The following is a 16,830-nucleotide window of genomic DNA, read 5'->3' as shown; positions in this document are numbered from 1 at the left end:
TTCTAAATCTTGAACAAACATGAAAATACTCTTCTGAGTTTCTAATTTAAAATACAAAAGCTCCAATTACACACCAGTGAAATTATAATTTATATGCACAAAGAATTAATCTCACATCTTTCTCTGGCTTTGATGATCATTTTTCACTTTGGAGTTTGGAAAATAAATATATCTTCTTGTAGACAGTTTCTTAGAGGACAAAAGAAGTTGGATATGAGGATATTGTGTTTTCTCCCTTGCGATCAGCTGTCTGTTGTTAGCTCTTAGTGCTTAGAGCATTATCCAGCTGGATTCCAGACATAATGATGTGTTGCCTTCTACACCATGGAAAGTTACAGAGCTCAGCTGCAGGCCAAACTCCGTTGAAAGTTTGTCCAAATGACACAAAATTCTCTTTTGCACAGAATAACAGTAACTGAAAATTATGACTGTCATCTGGGTCTTAAAGCTGGTGGCCCCCAAGCTGAATTGCCCAGAGACCACAATATAGAAAGGGGACCTTATGAGTTATACTTTGACTTTCTCTCAGGCTCAAAGGATCCAATGTGTGGTGGCATTAGAGTACTCAGGTGATAATTTATACCATTTTCTCTCTCTGTCTCTAAGTACATTGAAAGAAGGAGGTAAGATAGATAGATGCTCTTCAAGAACCCCGTCAGCTTCAAAGCCTGAAACTCATGGAACCATGAAATGTCATTTTTAATTTAAGGAGACTTGACTATGTTTTTGCTAGTATGGTCAGAATTTTTTTTTTTTTTCCCAAATCATGATTCTAATTTGCTTAAATCCTGATGTTTTGCAGAATGTAATTGGGCCTTTGTTTTTGCTCAGAGTCTTAGCATAGTTTTTCACTTGCTGATAATAAAAAGAGAGAGAGAGAAAGAGAGAGAGAGAGAGAGAGAGAGAAGGGGGAGAGAAAGAGACAATTCTAGGCAAGACAGGCAGTTATCTGTTTTCTTTTTCAGAAACAGTGATAATATTTGAAAATGCCAACTCACAATTTCACCTGGGGATTATAGGTTTGAACATGAGAATTTTCTGTGCTGAGTTATGTTTTTATATTCATTTACCGATCCAGCCATTCATCCATTGGCATTTTTATTAAGCCTGCCCAGGTCACAGTGCTGAAGTCTGAGGATAAGATTGTGAATAGAACATGGTTCTTGTTTTAGGGAATGCTGTCTAGTGGATGAGATAATCACACAGTGGTATGACAAATACTGTAAAAGAGGAATGAACACAATGCTTTGAGAGCACAGAGGGAGACAAATTTACTTCCTTGTGGAAGAATCAGGGAAGACTTCCTGGAGAGAGTGATATTTTCAAGGAGAGGTAATGGCAAGTACAAAGGCACAGAGGCAAGAAAGAGCCCATTCAATCATGAGGAACAAGCAATTTGGCATGATGGGAAAAAAGTGTAGACTTAAATGTGATGCTAGAAGATAAAACTCAAAACGAACGCAGGGGCCAGATTGTGATGGGCTGTGAATGTCTTGCTAAAGATTCACGCAAAGATACTGATGACTCAAAGTGTAAGTGGATTTCTGTTTCTTCTTAATGTGTTTATTAAAGAATTTACAGTAAAACATTTTCTAGGAAAAATATCGCACAGTTAATTGGAAGGGATTGTGCTATCTTTTTAAGTAATTTCTTGGCATATCTAAAGGCTCTTACGCATTTGGATAGGAGCAAGAGTAGAAACGGTTGAGGAACCCTGTCTGTGACACAGCTTGCATGCCCCTCTTTTGCACAGGCCTCTCTGGGTTTCAGTCATTATGTTCTTCAAGGGACAATCCCCAGATCATCTGCTTTTCATCCTGCCTGCACATTAATAATCACAACAACAAACTAAATATACAAAACAACAATGCAAAGAAACAAAAAGCCCATCACATAGAATAAACAAATCATCATCATTTGTAGTTCATTCTAAACTTGGTGAGCTGGTAGATAGGTTCTGTCTTTTGTTTTCAGCAATTTTAATGGTTTCTAGAACTTCTCCAGCATTTAACTCTCTCTCTCCAGTGCAGCACTATATCAAGGAAGACATATAAATGGCAGTTTCTTTTATTTTTATTTTGAAATTCATTAGTAGTATTTTTAAGTTCGCTTGGTAGGAGTTCAACACTTATTTCTTTAGTTTTTGTTGCTTGTGTGATTCTGAATCAACAATGACTTTTTGAAGTGAATGAAACAGTTTAGCAAACAAATCAGTTGAGAAACAAGACATTTATTGTTTCCTGTTCTTTTTTGAATTTTATTTTTAATCACACAGGCTCATGCCCTAGAAAGTGATGTCAAGAGTGATCTCCTAGAACTTGCTTGCATGTGTAAGACTGTAGTTTGCTGCAGGGTCACTCCACTCCAGAAAGCCCAAGTGGTAGAGCTGGTGAAGAAGTACAGAAATGCTGTTACTTTGGCCATTGGTGATGGAGCCAATGATGTCAGCATGATTAAAAGTAAGAGGACATTTGCTCAATGGGGTATGCTGCATACATGGGGTCCTCAGTTTCAGCGTTTGGCAATATATAATCACTAGATTGCGTTAAAATTTAATTTTGCCAGTGATTCTAAAATGAATGATACCTCTGGGTCCATTGCTACCACCATTATTAGCATTCATAACAAAATTTCTTTGTCTTTAAATAAACCATTTGTGTATTTTTAGGCTAGAAAAGGACGTCATTCACCTTATACTATTTGAGGAAGTAAGTAGAGGAAAGAACACCAGGCCCACATTTGTAATATGTGACTTTAACCCCATCTTTGCCACTTAAAATTCTAAAAACTTCTGTAAGTCACTGAACTTTTCTGAGCCTGGCTTCCTCTTTTGTAAAACTAAGATAAATACCTATCATAAGCGTTTCATGAGGTAATATATGTGAAAATTTGTAATTGCAATGGCTACAAGTTTTCCATAAATAAAAGAGGAATGACAAGTTTCTGAAAGAGAGCGTGGCTTTGTTTTGGGAATGACAGTGTTCCTCTTTCCTTTGTAGGTGCTCACATTGGTGTTGGCATCAGCGGCCAGGAAGGATTGCAAGCAGTCTTAGCCAGCGACTATTCATTTGCACAGTTTAGATATCTCCAAAGGCTTCTCCTTGTTCATGGAAGGTGGTCTTATTTCCGAATGTGCAAATTCTTATGCTATTTCTTCTATAAGAATTTTGCATTTACACTTGTGCATTTCTGGTTTGGTTTCTTCTGTGGTTTCTCAGCCCAGGTTGGTAAAAAGCATTTTTTTTTTCATATGATATTACAAATGACTCTTCTTCATAGCTCTTTACTAATAATAATAAATTGAGAGTTTTTAATGACTGATTCAAGTGACAGTATTACAATTACGTAATTGATAGTTGACTTGAGCTTTGCACCCAAGAAGAATATGTATCTAGCTGGAATTTTATTTATTTATTTTCTTATTTAGATAGTCAACCAGTGAGTACTCCTTCCATGCATACTTTAGTTTTTGTTGAAATGTTTTTGGTATGACAGGTAAGCTTGTAGAGTTTTAATTTAGAACAGAAGTCTGCGAATCACTAATAAGAAATTTTGAGGTATCTTTACTGGGAAGATGGTTTCTTATCTAACACACTAAATGTATCTGGGCTGAGGGTAAATGTGTTTTATATTAGGGAGAAGTAATTGGTAGTCTGACACCAAAGCTGTTTAGACAGCAATTCATCAGCTAAAAGTTGATCCTATAGATAATACTAGTAGGAAGAAAGAAAAATTAGCAAATTTATAAATTAGGATTCTGTTTTTATCACTTCTTATACATTTTAAAGGATAGTTATTTAGCCACACATCTTCAATATCAGAAAAGTTTTGACCCAATGAATCAACTGTAAAATGTAATGTCTATATCATCTAAATATACTTGTAAATTTTAAAAAAGTTTTACCAAAAACTTAAATGTAGATATGGCGTTGACATTTTGAACAACACAAGAAAAAGATTGTCCTTGAGAATGAAATGGTAACCATAACTCTCAGAGATTTATCCAGTTGTTCTTCCCTTCTTTGGGTTTTATCAATGACACTGGATTCAACGATATGCATGAAGGTGATTTTTAAAAAAATCATTTTATTCCAAAAAGACTGAATATAAATGAAATCTTGGCATCTTCTGTTCTCTTACATGTACTGAAGGAGATTAGTGAATTCCTTTTTACAATGAAAATACATTTTCAATATTTTTCCCTTTTTCTGGGAAGTTGAGATTTCTTAAAGTGAGGCACATCTGTTCCCATTCCTAATTTTCTGTTTTTAGGATAACATGCCCCAAACTAAGAGTAGATTATGTTGATATTTTTTGCCTTTTTTTTTGGTTAATCTCTTGACAGTTGAAGTAAAGCAGAGTCTTGATTTTAGCTACTCAGAATTAGAACTTATCTTAGTGCTACTTCAGAGTAGGCATGGGGCTGGGGATATTTACATGCTCATAATTCCTCCTTTGTCCAACAAAGACAAGCATGGGAATGTGGCCTGTGGCTTCCTAGTCTGTTGATTTTCCTTCCACATGAGAACAAAGCAAGACCATCTGCTAACGGGTGTTTCTAAGAGATCTAGTTTTCATATTCCAAAGGCTTAAGGCTGAAGAATCTCAAGACTATGAAGGGACAAACCCCATTTAAACCTCTTAGAACACAGAAGAGTAGTCAATGATTTGTATGTGCAGACGCACTAAGCTTGAATAGACAACTGTTCCTCTAAGTTGTCTGTTAAAACTGTGAAGTTGAAACTAATGTTCAGTGACTTCTAACTTCTACATTTAGGTTATTTTCTGGGTTCTGATAAAATTGGTCAGAGCCAGATGTTAAGCAACTAGAATTTTTATTCTTTCATCGGTATTTGCATTTTAAAAGAGCAAGGGAGAATAATAATTGCCCCAAAGACATGAGCAGCTTGATGGTTGAACCCAGCCGTAAGGCATACCACCTGTCTGTGATTAGGTTTCTGAAATGTTTGATTTAACAAACATGTTTCTTTTCTGTGTCCCTTTCTTTCCCTTTTGTTGTTTTACACTGAAAGCTCTAGTTAATTGCACAATCTTCATTTTGAATCCATTGTTAGTCCCCGTTGACCATCTGTGTTCTTTCCTAAGCTGGTGAATTGGGCTGGACCAGTGGTTCTCAAGCTTTAGCGTGCATGGGAACCACATGGAGGGCTGGTTTAAGCACTGCCCGCTGGGCTCTAGACCCTAGAACTGTACTTTGAGAACCACTGGGCTAGAAAACCTAGAAGAATATCCCAAGTTCTGCTTCCTTGAACACAGACCAGAGTAAAGTCCAATCTGCTGACTTTTTGTTTTGTCAACAACATTAGACCCTATTCACCTTTTCAAAAGCAGAGGGGCCAGTTAAGCAAACAGCTGATCTCCCCCAGTTGAATTTTTCCAGAGGATTTAAAATCCTTCCAGCCCTCCTGCCAGGTCACTGTTGCTGAAGCATATTTTACCTGCAGTAAGACAGGGCAAGGTGGACAAAAGATGTCTGTTCAGGGTACAGGATTTCTTTCCCCAATTTAGCCAGTCTATTATGAACTCACCTAGCTTAACCATTAGCTCCTTGAGGAAAAGAAGTACATCTAACTCATCAATACATCTATAATAAAATCTTGAATGTTACCTGCCATATAGAAGGTCTTCTAGTCATTTCATGTTGTTGGGTGTTTCTATAGCCCTTTCCCATGCTTGAGGCAGTTGCAGCAAAGAGAGCCATTCCGACATGCCTACAGTCACTCACACAGTTGCCACTTACTCTACCCACCCCAGGGGCCATCCCTGCAGGCTCTGGATCTGGTCTGTGTAAACGTGTGCAGCCTGACCATCAATGTGGCAAAGGGGCTCAGGGTCTTAAGATCTAAATGTGGTTATGGAACTGATTTCAGAATGTAGAATGCTGTTTTTCTCAGTTGTGTTAATATTAATATGATACAATAGTTAATTGGGCTACGGATGATACATTTCTTAGTTATTTATACATCCTTTCATTCTAGGAAAGACATAGAGTGGATTTTCCAGGTGTTTTGGCTGGTTCTTGGCTGATTTAAATAGGGCAGGATATATTTTTTTAGGCAGAGGAGGAATCACCGTAGAAAAATAATTCGGCCTCTGAATAGGAGTCCTGGACTGCTATCTACTTTGCCGTAATTTGTATGATGACCTTATCAAACGGAGACCTAAGCTTATACTGGAAAGGATACTTTGGTCCCACTATTTAAGGATTTCACTCATTTAATAAATATTCACTAAGCCTTTGCTATGTGTCAGGCCGTGGTGGCTCCCGGACCTTATGTCCTGGGTATGTTAAAAAGTGTGCTCTTGATGGGCATGGCGAAGTGTGATCTCACAAATTTTAGTAGCTATTCATGTTGTGGAAGGCTTAAGGTTTTATTTCCATACTTGTCAGAGAAATAGATGGGCTTTCTAGGAGAGTGACAAGTAGCAATTACTTATCACCTGTTGGAGAGGACAGCCAGTCAGTGACAGTACCCATGTAGTGGCATCAATGTTGTGGGGTCAGCTTCTTTGTAGAATCATGATATTGTTGACACTAACAAGTAGGGATACAAACAAGTCATAATTATAGCTAACATTTAAATAGTACTTACTATGCTTCAGGCGTTGTCTAAATATTTTACCTGTATTAGCTCAATAGTTACAATAACCATATGAAGTAGGTTTTACAATCATGGTCTATATTAGCTTAATTATGGTAGAAAACACATAACATAAAATTTACCAACTTAACGATTTTTAAGTGTAGAGTTCGGTAGTGCTAAGTAGGTATACATTGTTGTGCAACAGATCTCTAAAATTTTTTCATTCTGCAAAGCTGTAACTTTATGTCCACTGAATAACAATTCTCCATTTCTCCTAGTACCTGGCAACCACCATTCGACTTTCTTTTTCTATGAGTTTTACTACTTTAATTACCTCATATAAATGGAATCATATAGCATTTGTCTTTTTGTGACATGCTTTTGTCATTAGCATTTAGCATAATATCCTCAAGATTCATCCATGTTGTAGCATGTGGCAGTATTTTTCTTCTTTTTAAGGCTGAATTGCGTTACATTGCATGTATATACTACATTTTGTTTATCTATGTATGCATCTATGGACATTTGGGTTGTTTTCACCTCTTAGTCTGTATCAGTTCTTTGTTCAATATTTTCTAAATAATATTTGGGAGTTCTACTGTCCAGTAAATTCTATTTCTTCCCACTCTCACCTCCCCATCTTCTCTCTTCAGGCTTAAAAATTTACAATTCACATTAGTCTGTGAATTGCAGGCTCTGACAAGTCTGAATGTAAAGAAACACTACTATATTTGACTTCAGGATGCATATATATATGTATTCTCACATCTGACATCTCTAAAACTTGGCTATGTCTTTACAGTCAAAAGTATATTACAATATCCTTTGATCTGGATTGAAGTCAGGTTTTCCAGAGAGCATTTGTGTGACTTCTTCCAGTTCCCTGTGGGCACTGCTGCCAGCCTGAGATCTTTCTCTTTCCATATATTTTTTGAATTCAGATTGCAGATTCTAGTGATTAGCAGCTTGAGGTCCATGTTTTCAAGAGAGATTCTGTCTCTCCCTTTAGTTAGTGCAAAGCTGACACAGGCTAGTTTCCTTGCAGTCCCTTTCTGCATGAAGATTTCTCTTTTACACTGAGGTTGTAGCTCTTTGTTGCCCTACCTTTATGGAAATGTCAGATTCCCCATTTGGTCGAATTTTGGCATTGATAATGGTATTTCTAACAATCAATCGTGCTTTAGAGTCAGTGAGATTTGGTATTATTACCCAAACTCATTTGGCACGGAATGCTGCTTTTTCTTTTGTGTGTGTGTGTTTTTGTTTTTGTTTTTGAGACAGAGTCTCACTCTGTCGCCCAGGCTGGAGTGCAGTGGTGTGATCTCGGCTCACTGCAAGCTCTGCCTCCCGGGTTCAAGCCATTCTCCTGCCTCAGCCTCCGGACTAGCTGGGACTACAGGCACCCACCACCATGCCTGGCTAATTTTTTTTTTTTTTTTTTTTTTTTTTTAGTAGAGACGAGGTTTCACTGTGTTAGCCAGGATGGTCTCGATCTCATGACTTTGTAATCTGCCTGTCTTGGCCTCCCAAAGTGCTGTGATTACAAGCGTGAGCCACCGTGCCTGGCTGGAATGCTGCTTTTTATAAGCAACACATATAATGTCCTGTAGAACAGGTGCCATATGGAACTCACTTTGGGAAATTCTGGAATAGATGCTTCTATAGCAACAATTTCAAAACTTGACATTGCCTTGCTATTTATCCCAGTTCTAGTGTTTTGAAAACAATAAGACGTACAAAGAGCAAAATGATGCCAAGAATATTGTCCCCATAGGAACAGGCTATTTATGTTTCTCCTTTTACAAAACCTTCCACTTTAATAATTAACTCTAGTCCAAGGGACAAAATACCCCTGTTTTATATACCAAAGTAAGGGTTTACATTTAAACTTCTGCAAAGTCTTTTCCATTATTCTCAAAGTATTTTTTCATATTATAAAAATATTTATATGTGAATATATCTCAACTTTTATGCTACTAAAATCATATTCTTTTACAGCTTTCTTATTAAAAACACAACTTGTCACACTTTGAGAAAGTTTTCTTGATTTACATTCTTCAAACATGTTGTTTTTCTTAATGACATTCTGAAACACAGATTATAAATTATTTGACTATTCTGAGTCTCTAGACATTTAAGATTTTTTTTTTTTTTGGTAGACGAGTCTTGCTCTGTTGCCAACCTGGAGTGCAGTGGTGCGATCTTGGCTCACTGCAACCTCCGCCTCCTGGGTTCAAGCGATTCTCCTGCCTCAGCCTCCTGAGTAGCTGGGACTACAGGCACGTGGCATCACACCCAACTAATTTTTGTATTTTTTAAGTAGAGACAGAGTTTCACCATGTGGGCCAGGATAGTCTCAGTCTTCTGACCTTGTGATCCACCCGTCTCGGCCCCTCAAAATGCTGGGATTACAGGCGTGAGCTACTGTGCCTGGCCCAAGATGTTTTTAATTTAATAGTTTCTGTCTTCCTCATCTGTGAGTCACATGACATTGTCAACTTGCTAATAGAAAGTCTTGCTTGCTATAAGGACAAAATAATGAAAAGGACAAACTCTTGCCCACCTAGAACTGGTTTTTCTCATTGGGAAATAAAGAAGTGCATAAATAAGTCTAATAGAAATATTGTATTTAGTTGGGTGCAGTGGCTCACGCCTGCAATCCTAGCACTTTGGGAGGCCCAGGTGGGCAGATCACTTGAGGTCAGGAGTTTGAGACCAGCCTAGCCAACATAGTGAAACTTCGTCTCTACCAAAAATACAAAAAATAGCCGGACATGGTGAAGCATGCCTGTAATCCCAGCTACTTAAGAGGCTGAGGCAGGAGAATCACTTGAACCTGGGAGGTGGAGGTTGCAGTGAGCCAAGATCGCACCACTGTACTCCAGTCTGGGTGATGGAGCAAGACTCCATCTCAAAAAAACAAAAAATGAAAACAGAACAAAACAAAACAAAACAAAACAAAAAACAACTTGTATTTAAAGGTAATATGAGAGCATGGGGAAAGGAGAAATGTGTGAGGATCTAGGATGACTTAGGAGGATCTGGGATGACTTAAGCGCAATTAGTCTGCAAGCAAGTGTGTGAATATTTTAAAAATTAAGTGGAGATCTGAAGGCCTGAAATTCTAGCTCCCTTCAGGGATTTGGGACCTGATCTGCAGAAAGATGTGAGACAATGGAGTAAAAGGAGGACATCCCTCCCCTCATACACTTTCCCACTGACCTGTAATTAGCTAAAATATTCTAATTTCTAAAATTGTGTTTAACACCAACTCATTCAGAAATACCTTTCAAAAACTGCATGGCATTGAAGGGGGAGCTTACTTAGCAGTGTTGTCTACAGCAAGAAGCCTGTTCTAGAGCAGGTGTTCTACCACTATAAAGATGGAAACTCCGGTGTTCCCCAGCCTCACCCCACATGGGAGTGCCCTGGCATGTTAGCGGTACTGAAGACTGGCTGTGCAGGTGGCTTGGATTTGGAATTGGGATGGGCAGGGATCATTGTCTCTTTTCCATTCCCTGTTTTTCCCTGGAAGGGCCTGATTAGCAACAGGTTTAACTGAAAAATGTTTTGGCTTTTTTTAGTCCTGTTTTTCTAAGGACAATATGCTGTAAATGAGGCAAGTGAAAAGAAAACAACATATTTGTAAGAACATTAGTCTACAGAGAATGAGAATTTTTGAATGGGGGACAATTTCACCATCATACTCTCTCACTCCCCGTTAAGATCACCCAACACGTGGCTTTGGCCTCCTGCACCATGTGGCGGGTGATGAGGCTTTCTTAGCCCTTAAAGCCCCTTAGATAGCTACGTACTTCCAGTCTTTTAAAGAAAGTCAGCTGTCTGAGGTCTTCCCACTCCCTGCCACCCCTCTCCTAAACTGCTTTAACAGAATTGAAAGCTCCATAGTGAAATGGAGCCAGTAGTAATCACAACTCCAAGGCCTGGCAGAGTTGGTAATAGCTGGCATCTCTTTAGAGGCCATTCCCGGGTAGGCCCAATCTTCTGTCACTTTCTCTGTCCAGTCCCAACAGCAGTGAGAGTTGCATACATATTCTCCAATGCAGAACCTATGGTCTGAATGCTTGTTCATTTACCAACAATAAACTGGGTGCCAGTTTAGGACCAGGTCCACTGATGCCCCCCGCAAGGAACAACAGAGTGAATCAAAGGGATGCTGTTCCTGCCCTCAAGGAACCTACAGTCTGGGAAAGATTTTATTTCCATAAATGCGAAACAAATGTTGAATAACCCCATAATCTCCTTTCTCTTATTTCTCTACCAAAAGTTTCTTTTGGAATAAATTTACTATGGATAAGCCATGTCTTGGGGCCAACCCTGTCAAATCCCAGCATCGTTCATAAGCACCTAAATATTCTTCCCTGTATCTCTCAGCAGATTGTTTGGAAGTAATCCTTTATTCAGCTGAAAACATCTGACCAAATGTAAACAGATTGTGTTTTTTAAGACACAATGTTGACTTTCTAAAACACCAGTTTAATTATTTAATGAAGTGACATGTGCTATTTCTTTACTACATCAGTCTGTCTTTGGTGCCTGGTGGATTTTATCCAGGCAATTATTCTCTGATGAGAGCTCCAGTAGATTCCAGCCAGTGCCCCATCCTGGTAGGTGGGCTGGGGCAGATGTGTAGGCAAATCCAGCTGTGGTGTGCAAGGCTTCAAGAGAGCGGATGGGTGGGAGCATCACTGCCTGTGGGATGGTGGCACTTAGGACATCTGTGATGGATGGTCATGTGATGTAGGCTGGGTTGTAGTTGGTTTATGGACTTTCCTCTGGTTAACTTCAGTACGCTGCTTATGTTATGATTGGCTTGGGATGTACAGTGAAAAGAACCCGCAGACCAGACTCCCTTTTGTTTCCTATATTGGGTGGAATTTCCTGGGAGAAGAAGTGGGAACAAAGAACAAAAAGTATGTATCTTGTTGAAACCTAGAATCTTTACTCTGGCAGAGAATTTCAGAGATACTGAGTCCATTCCCTCGTTTTACAGAGGAGGAGCCCGAGCCCCCCAGAAGCTGAGGATCAGCGGTAGGCAAGGCTAGGACCGGAACCAAGTCTTCTGGCTTGCACTTCAGTGCTCTGCCTACTCTACCTGATGATAAGTGACCTCTTGGGTTGTCATAAATTTGGAAAAGCTAATGGCTATATCCTTTTTTTTTTTTTTTTTAAAAACTGTCTTCCCTAAACCCCTAATCAGCAAATGTTTCCTTTATTTGGAATCTAAAGGAGAAACATCCAGAAACACTCAGTTCGATATGACTATGTGGAGGAAATGAGCCCTCTATTGAAAGAGACTTCATGTCTTGTGCGGAGTGTCATAGCTTAGCGCTGTGGGAGGGGCGGGCCTGTCCCTAGGCAAACTGTTTTGTAGAATCATCTGGAAGCTTGAGGACACCTTCTGCTGGCAAATGCTCCAACTCAACTGCCACTGAGAAACAAATTAAATTAAATTTGTTCTAATGAGATTTCCAGCCAGATTTCTGGACCAGAGACATTTGGATAAAGGAGACTAAGTCTCTAAACTGAATCATGGGTGCCTTTTAAGGACATGCCTTATCCCAATCTATTATTGAAACCCATATGAGTTTTGTGGAGTTCACTGTGGGTTTGGAGTCACTATTTATACCTGTAACTTATTTTAAAAGCACCCTATGCCCTCAGGACTTTTCATAAAGAGGAACTGTCCCCCACCAAGGATACAGCTAAATTAAAAAAAAAATTGGTTGAGGTCCTATTTAGAAAATTCATGCTCAAAACTATGCAACTACTGGTACTGTGTACTTGTGAGATGATATTATCTGATAACAATTTATCATTGTCAGTGAGATACAGGGCTGTGTATGGTTTTTTTTTTCTTCAATTCTACTGTGATATGGAAGCAATTATCTTGTCAAGGCTGCAAAAACTTTAGTTCTGTCAAACAGTATAATAAAACAACAAAAAGTTTGGAAAGTGACATGAAAGAGTGCGACTAATCTTAAGGCTTTGATGACTTCATGGATTTGGTTACCTGTGAGCCCATCTCCACCTGGCATGGCAGCTCTGCTCCCCCTCACCTTCCAGATGTGCTCTGGGGAAAGTCCAGAACTGGACGAGTGTTCAGGCCTGGGTCACTCCTCCTGGATGCTGCGAGCTGGTTTTTACTAATTACACAAATCAATCACAGATGTGCTGAGGCTAAGCGCCTCATATTTATTCCACAGTGTGTTTTCTTTAAATGACAAATGCTTTTTAAGGCCCCCAAAAGGTCATTAGATAGGTTTCCTCTGCAACACATAGGAAAAGGGGGATACGTATCTCCAAAGAGGTAGTAAGTTCATCTTGTTATTTGAACAAGGAGCTCGGCCAGTGGTCGAGCAGAAAGAGCAGAAAGCCTTTTGTAGCTGTTTAAGAACTTTATTAAGGTTTATTTAAATGTGTCATTCTATAAATCACAGGTTTTGTGTTCTCCAAGCTGTTTTTGGATTGTAATTTGTAGCTGGAGTATTTTTAACTTTATAAAATGGTTGATAAGGCTGATAAATTGCTCCCATAAAGAAGGGAGCAAGGAGAAGCTTTCCTTAAATAGAAAAACAGTGAAGTTGGAAAAATGAACTCTCCTCCCTCTTTTTTTTTTCTGATCTGTGAAGAGACACTTATAGGATTTTAAACAGACCTGTGACATCTTGTAGTAGCATGGCTTTTCTCTCTTGTTCAGAATATTGGAGATAGGGAACAAATATTTCGGAGGCAGAGGTGGCGTGGCTTCCCCTGTGAGTACAGGTGCCCTAGGGAAAAGATTTTTTTGTGGGACTCCTTTCACAGAAACAATTTGAGTCACCCAAAATCAGAGTGTCAGCCTAGAAATCTGAAAAGAATCCTCACCCCTCAACCCCCATCCTCCCCTCTCTTCAGGGCATCTGATCAACCTGTGTTGGGTGGGTTGGGAAGGAAGAAGAGGTGGTAAAATGCCTGAGCATGCTCGGAAGGGGAGAAACAGGGAGGTTGATCGGGGCTCGTGTGCCCCTCTCAGCTAGTCCTAGTCACCAGAAGGGGGACTTAAAATTTTTCCAAGGGGATTTAAGGACCGCAAGAAGAAGGGGGGCATTTACTAGAATAGCTATTTGAGTAGCTGCAGATCTCTTGCAAGGATTCTTGAACAGAAACCTGTTGTAGAAGAAACATTGCTTGACCAGGAGCAGTGGTTTATGTTTGTAATCCCAGCACTTTGGGAGGCCGAGGCAAGTGGATCACCTGAGGTCAGGAGTTCAAGACCAGCCTGGCCACATGGTGAAACCCCGTCTCTACTAAAAATACAAAAATTAGCCAGTCATGGTGGCAGGCGCCTGTCATCCCAGCTACTTGGGAGGCTGAGGCAGGAGAATTGCTTGAACCCGGGGGGCGGAGGTTGCAGTGAGCTGAGATCATGCCACTTCACTCCAGCCTGGGCAAAAGAGCGAAACTCCGTCTCAAAAAAAAAAAAAAAAAATATTGCTTGTAGCCTTAATTTCTGTGAAAGACCCTGAAGTCTAAACTGTGCTAAGCCAATGCCCATAACTGGCAAATTTGGTTTCTAAGGTAAAGGACTCAGGTTAACACATTTTGGTAGATCCTGAGATAAAAACCATAATTAGAGTGAACAGTGATTGATATAATTAAGTATTCATGAAGAAAGTAATTGTACCAAGGTACTAATTTTTCTTTAAATCTTGTTCTGATGTTATACTGATCTCATGGCTACCATAGTTTATTATAGAAATAAATATCTATGGTTAATTGTCTCAATAAAGAATTCTATTTTTGTAAAAACATAATTAGCATGAAAATGTACCTTTTTATTTACTCATTAAACACATCGCTTGAAGCTTGGATCCTTGCATGCTCCCCCTGTCCTCCCTCCTTTCTTCCTTCCATCATATGGTGCTCACTTATTGAGCACTGTCTTTCAGGTGCTGTAGGGGCATTTACCTCATTTCATCGAATACTCACAGCCTCCCTGTAATCCTGATTATATAGCTGAGGAAACCAAGACTCAAAGAGATTCAGTATCCTACTCAAGTCCACACAGCTGTCTGCTGACTCCTTTACCCTTAAGACACCAGCTTCCTTTTATTGAGCAGGTGCTGAGTTTGGTTCTTGGCCCCCATAGGTCAGTTAGATTACCCGCTCTCAAGTAGCTCGCAGTCTCATGAGACGGGGCTGGGAACCAGCATATAAATAATTGTAAGTCAGTAGTTAAGAAGCAGTGAGGTATGGGGGCATCATGGAACTACCGATGAGTGGTCTGCAAGCCACTCACGGAGGTAGGGAGTGGCCAGGGCTCAGAAAGTCTTCCTGGAAGACCTCCTCACCCCCCCATCCCATGCTGACCCTTCCAGGATCAAACATATTGAAGCAGATAAGAAGTAAGAGGATGGGCATCCCAGCAGAGGGGACAACAGGAGGAAAGTTCCAGAAGTGAAGCATAGCTTGGGCAGGAACACAAGCCATCAGGTATTTGGGGAGTGATTTGATATGGTGTGTTGGAGAGAGGGAGAAATCTCAGATTTCTGATTTGGATGCTGGGGTGGATGTGATGGTATCAGATACTGGTATAGGAAACCCAGGAGGGGCAACTGGTTAAGGTAGTATGAGGATGAGCTCTCGTCTTGATATATTGAGTTTGAATCTATGGTGCATCTGTGGGAAAATGCCTAGTAAAAAGTTAAATATGTAGCATTTACTAAAAAGTTATAAAATAATTAATTCAACAAGTATTTATAGAGCACCTATAGTCAACAAATATTTGTAGAGTATCTACCAATGGCTAGATCCTGCTCTGGGCATTAAAATTGTAGTTGTGAGTAAATTTCTGTTTTCATGGAGATTATATTCTAGTGGGATGAAGACAGATAATAAAGAAAGAAATCAGTAAGATAATATCAGAATTGTTAAGAAAGAACTTGGTAATGTAAAAGGTCTCATTGAGAGGGTGAGGTGACACTGGAACTGTGACCCAAGTGTTCAGAGGAAACTTCCATATGAATACCTTGGGATTAAAGTGTTCCAGGCAGAGGGCACAGCCAATGCAAATGTCCTGAGGCAGGAATGAGCCGATTAAGTTGGAGAAAGCCCATCAGCGAAGCCTCAGCTAGGTGAGGGAGGGTGAGAATGTTGGGAGGTGAAGTTGAAGAGGCTGGCAGGCAGGGGACCAGGAAGGGCTCTTAGGACATGATGGATAGGGAGTCTGGATTCATTCCAAGTAAAATGGAAAGCCGTTAGAGGGTTTTAAGCCAGGTCAATGCTAATGTTGTTATTTTAAATCAGTGGTCCCCAATCTTTTTGGTACCAGGGGATGGTTTCATGGAAGACAATTTTCCACAGACGGGGGATGGTTTTGGGATGAGACTGTTCCACCTCAGATCATCAGGCATAGAACTGGCATGCACAGTTCACAATAGGGTTCGTGCTCCTATGAGAATCTTATGCAGCTGCTCATCTGATAGGAGGTGGAGCTCAGGCTGGCTTGCCTGCCGCTCACCTATTGTGCCGCAGGTGGTGACAGGCTATGGACTGTTAAAGGCTGTTGGGGAGCCCTGTTTTAAATGCCAAAAAACAGCATATAAAATTGTGTTTATTGTATGCTCTCAATTATGTTAGACAAGGTGAGGGAAAAAGCCTTCAAGAAAACTTATTTTTTTTTTTGGAGACAGGGTTTCACTTCTGTCACCCAGGCTAGAGTGCAGTGGTATGATCTCGGCTCACTGCAGGCTCTGCCTCCCACATTCAAGTGATTCTCCTGCCTCAGCCTCCCTAGTAGCCAGGACCACAGGTGCACACCACCACGACCAGCCAATTTTTTGTATTTTTGGTAGAGAGGTTTTCACCATGTTGCCAAGGCTGGTCTTGAACTCCTGAGCTCAAGTGACCCACTAGCCTCGACCCCCCAAAGTGTTGAGATTACAGGTATGAGCCACCATGCCAGGCCAAGGAAACTTTCCAAATGACACCACTGATTGAGAGAGGTGGTTTCATGCAGTGGTCAATGTTGTGGGCACTAAAGTTCATAGGCTTGGAGTTGGCTCTGACACTTGCTTGGCTGACAGTTCTCAAACTTTGTGATCTCAGGACCCCACTATCAATATTTATCATCTTAGGAATGAAAATGAAGAAAAAAATCTAAACACTTTTATTAATTTGTTAAAAAAATGGTGAACCCATGACACGTTTACAAAAGTAACAT

The 16,830-nt window shown here is 40.0% G+C and overlaps 1 protein-coding gene across 1 annotated transcript in view; it reads left to right on the top strand.

The window, feature by feature from the left end:
* ATP8B4 (ATPase phospholipid transporting 8B4 (putative)) overlaps positions 1-16,830 on the top strand; it is a 264,877-nt gene that overhangs the window by 223,356 nt on the left and 24,691 nt on the right. Inside the window, exons 22-23 of the mRNA XM_025390477.1 lie at positions 2,276-2,459; positions 3,000-3,223. Coding sequence (XP_025246262.1) covers positions 2,276-2,459; positions 3,000-3,223 — 408 coding nt within the window. The remainder of the gene's footprint in view (positions 1-2,275; positions 2,460-2,999; positions 3,224-16,830) is intronic.

This window comes from Theropithecus gelada, chromosome 7a (genome assembly GCF_003255815.1).
Source record: "Theropithecus gelada isolate Dixy chromosome 7a, Tgel_1.0, whole genome shotgun sequence".
Taxonomy (NCBI): Eukaryota; Metazoa; Chordata; class Mammalia; order Primates; family Cercopithecidae; genus Theropithecus; species Theropithecus gelada.
This window is presented reverse-complemented; position numbering and strand designations above follow the sequence as displayed.